General features: G+C 58.1%; 1 protein-coding gene across 1 annotated transcript; it reads right to left on the reverse strand.

Moving 5' to 3' along the window:
* Window positions 1-1437: 1437 nt before the first annotated feature.
* Window positions 1438-4151, reverse strand: LOC140710177 (SH3 domain-binding protein 5-like; the record flags this gene model as incomplete). Its single annotated transcript, XM_073011414.1, is given in 3 exon segments — window positions 1438-3354; window positions 3940-4125; window positions 4127-4151. Coding segments are annotated over 3 exon segments (682 nt in total), but the record flags the coding sequence as incomplete, so codon positions are not given.
* Between the last annotated feature and the right edge of the window lie 193 nt (window positions 4152-4344).

A 4344-nucleotide genomic window follows, 5' to 3' on the forward strand; every position in this document is an offset into this window, starting at 1 on the left:
CGAGGATGGGAGCGAGGGAGCACTGTGGCTTCTGTTTTCTTCTCCTTAGAAGTACCATTGGCTGTAACCTTCCTGGTCTCTCTTCCCACCTGCCTTATCTTGTAGGTGATTTTGCAAGGAGAAACAGCATGTGCATGGCACAGCCCTTCTTTTCTGGGGTTCTTCTGCACCAGGCGCCTCACAGGTCCTGCCTGCCAGACTGGGTAGGGAAGTCCAGCACTGTGTGTCATCTCAGAAAGTCCCTCATTAGGACTATACATGATCATAGACTGAAAATTAGCTAAGAGTAGATTTTAGGTGGTTTTACAACAAAAAAAGGGGGAAGGTAACTGTGCAAAATGATTGATGTGTCGATTCGATACCTATTTCATCACGTACATCAAAATACCATGGTGTACATCTCCTATACATACAATTAAAAAAACTTAAAGCCCACTCACCCAAAAACATAAGCCATGCATTTTCATAGCAGCTTCTTTAGTAACAAAATATTATGACACCCATCTGCCAAGTCAGGCAAGGCAGGCTCAAACTCCTGGACAGCACCCGTTCGAGGGCTCAGTGAGTGCTCAGTACACGGTGGCCCAGATGGCCCCTTGGATGGCGTCCACAGCCACCAGGGTCACTGCTCTGATGGTGTGCCTCCAATCCTTGGCCTTCATCCTGCCCCCTGACCTCCATGGTTTCCGGTCTTCCTCCCTGCCAGCACCTTCTTCTTCCCTTGGCTGACCTCTTCTCAACAAAACTCCAGACACTGGTACACCCCAAGTGCAGCTCAGGCTAAACAAAGCCTTTTGCTCTTCTTCAAAGCTTCTGGAGTTCACATCCCTATCCGATCTCCCACCTGTGAGTTCAAGTGCCTCAAACCCCTCCCACCCCCCAGCCAGTCAAGCCCTGACTTGGAAGTCACCTTTTATCTAGGTTTTAATTTCAGAGAAACAATGGATAATTCATAATGTCAGTATATCCTAAACACTGCAGTGGACAAAAATACCACCTACCTGAAATTTAAGTGGATACACTGTATTGATAAATCTGGCATCACTGCTTTTGTCCTTCCTCTGCCTTCATGCTCACATCCAGACACATCTAAGATCCCACCCCTCTGGCACTCTCATCTCTTAGCTCAGAGCCCACTCCACCCTGCAGGCCCCTTTCTACCAAACCATCTCCTGGCACCCGTCACCTCACACAGCATGGCCCCACGAGGCACCAACTCCTCCCCTGCTTGTCCACACTCGCCCTGTACATGACCACCCTGGCCATGGGGCCTCGCACATCCCCAAGAGCATGCATAGCACGGCTCACTCAATCTGGTCCTTCACCTCACTTCCCCGACCACACCATCTAAAGAGCCCGCCGCCTCGCCCTGCTCTTTCCTCCCCCAACCCTTGCCTCATCTTTGCGCCTTTTCTCTTCCTCCAGCAAGGACAGATGTTAACTGTTACATAAACTACTTTATTTAAATAAAACCAGTAAAGACCCTTTCCCCCTTACACACCAGCACATGCACGCACACATACCCACACCCTCCCTCCCTTTCTGCTCTCTGCCCATGGCCACCTCAAACCCCGAGGTTCTCATCGTGACCAACCTCCCTCGACCTGTAGACCCCGTGTGGAGTCCAGATGCCCACTCATCCCGGTCGCTGGCAGAACATGGGCCTAGACAAGAGCTCTCCACTATCCTGGGGTGGGTCAAAAGGAAGGACCGGTTCTCCCAAGGCACCCAGATCTGGTGTGGCTTCCCTACAAACTGGGAGCACTGTCCCAGGCAGCTGGAGCTGCTCCCCGCGGAGGGCAGGACTTTTCACCCCAAGCCAACCCCTCCCTGTAACAAAGGAAGTGAAGAGGGTTGGCAGCCAAGCTTGAGTGTGCCCCGAGGGATCCTGTGGTAGGTATTGAGTTTGGGTAAGAGCAAGGGAGAGCAATTGAGCACCAAATTCCCTAACCCCGCCCTGCAGGAGGGTGCTGAGTCAGTTCAGCATCCTCTACCCAGAAAAAGTAAACACAACTGTGCAGCAAGTGAGGGTGGGAATGACGGGCCTAAGCCTTCAGGACCTCGTGACTTCACCCCCACCACGGGCCCTCTTAGGGACCCACTAGCACCTTGGCAATGTTGAGGACCCAGCCCAGCGGAAACACCGCACCCACAGGAGCCAGTCTGGAGTGGGTGATGTTCCCTATGTTGACAGTGGGGTTGGGTTTCTCTCCCTGACTCCAGCTTCCTGCAGGTTCTGTAAGCTCTGCTTTGGGGCACACATTGCAGAGCGCCTCGGCTCATGAAAGGGAACGCTGAAGGGAAAGGTGGTGTCTTCCAGAGGCACACAGTACGTCTTACAGGTTACACACGCGCGGGCTGGAACAGGACCGGGGTGCAGGGCGCAGCAGCATATCCAGGGTGCCCTCCAGAGTTGCCTTGGGAAGGGGGGCGGGGCCAGAAAACCAACGGGAGGGGTGCCTGTCCGTCCCCTCCGACCGGAGTACGCGGGCCCAGCACCCATTTTCTCTGATGAGCTTCCCAGTGCCTTCCAGACCCAGTTCCCTGAGGGAAAAAGCCAAACAGATGGAAAGAGAGGGAGCAGAACGGGAAAGCAAAGGGTCAATGCCCTGCAGATTGTGATGAGCCAGCAGCAGGGGCAGGCAGAGCGCCGAGGGCAAGCCTTCCGGACGGGTAAGGCAAACAGCTGCCTGCTGAAGGGAAGGGGGGGCTGTGAGAATGCCAGGGCAGGCACAGAGGACTCGACACAGCTGGCCTCTCCAGGGAAGCACTGGAGACGGGGACCTCCGGGAAGCCAAGGCCCCAGAGGAGAGGGCGTGAGAAGCCTGTGGGCCCCGACCGGCCCAGGACAGCAGATTCAAGCCAGGAACCCCGGCCCCTCCACTACAGGCTGACACTGCGCTGGTGCCGACCCCCACGGACTCCGCCGTCGCTGCCCCGGCGCCCGCCACTCCGGGTTCCCAGCTCTTGGCCGTCCAGACTGACGTGGTCTGAGAGGCCTCGCAAGTGCTCCACGGAGTCGCACTTCTGCAGGTCCGAAGCCACCGTGCGCAGGCTCAGCAGACTCAGGGTGTCGGTGTCGGGGGCGGGGCCGGGCCCCAGGCTGCTGCCCTCCTCCAGCCCCGCACCCTCGGCCCCCTCAATCCCGCTGTCTCCGTCCTCTATGTCCTCAGGTCCTGCTTCAGCCCCCACGGGGGAGGAGCGCCGAGGGCCCAGCGGGTGGGGAGGCAGGCCCCCGCGGCGCCGCGCGTGAATCTGCTCGCTGATCTGCTCCAGGTTGCGAAGGGCCACTGAGTAGCGCGTCTTGGCCTGAGAGACCTGCTGCTCCAGTTCTGTTACCTTGGCCTTGTGCTCCTGCAGAGGACAGAACAGTCAGGCGACCCGTGGCGCACGCTCCACCTTACCCAGCACTCTGCACTGAGGTCTGAGGGCCTGCTCTCCCCGGGTACCTGGACAGCTGGCTCAGCACCCACCACAGACCCACCACACCCTTCCCAGCTCCACTCGCTCTCTGGGCTGTTCTTCCCAGCAATCCTGCTCCTGACCTGAGCCCCGCCTTCCAGAGCCTTCCTCTCTGGCCTTTCTCTCCACCAGCTCCTGCTCCTCATCCTCTCCCCACTGTTCCCCTTCACCCCATGGCTGGTTCTTCTTCCCCAGCCCTGGGTTTCCACCAGTTCTTTTCCTCGTTTACCTCCCTTCTTCCAACTACCTTCGCGCCATCACCAGCCCCCATCCCTGCCTCCCAACTCCTGCAAGGTCGTCTGGAACATGTGTGCCACCACCCTTCCCCACCACTGGCCGCAGGCCTCACCCTGGCCTCCTCACCAAGATGGCCCAGAGAGGCCGACCAGATCCCCTCCAGCTGCCCCCACTTTCCATGCCTGCCCCCGCCTGCACCCCCACCTAGCCATTCCTCCTCCCCCTCACCCACTCAGCTACCTCCAGGATCTGGCTGAACTGGGCCTTGAGCTCAAAGTAGGGGCGGCTCTTGCCGATGGCCCTCCGGAGGCTCTTCTGCAGGGCTTGGACCCGAGCCTCAGCCTGCTGGCACAGCCGAGTCACTCGCTGGTGCTCCCGCTCACCTCGAAGCCGTTCTTCCTCCGCCTCGTTCACCTGGCCCAGGGGGACACATCACTGAGCCGGGACCCAGGCTTCAGTCTCTTTCATCTGCCCCAGGCTGCCAACCTGAACAATGCCCTGGGGGGAACCCAAACAGGAACATCCTCTGCAAACCCCCGTGTACAGAGCCCGAGACACGCAGGGGAACAGAGCGTCTGTGAGCCTCCAGAGAGCTTATTTCTGTGTCTCTCGGATCTGCTGCCTGACCACTGAGGACCACATCAC

Source organism: Chlorocebus sabaeus, chromosome 25 (genome assembly GCF_047675955.1).
Source record: "Chlorocebus sabaeus isolate Y175 chromosome 25, mChlSab1.0.hap1, whole genome shotgun sequence".
NCBI lineage: Eukaryota > Metazoa > Chordata > Mammalia > Primates > Cercopithecidae > Chlorocebus > Chlorocebus sabaeus.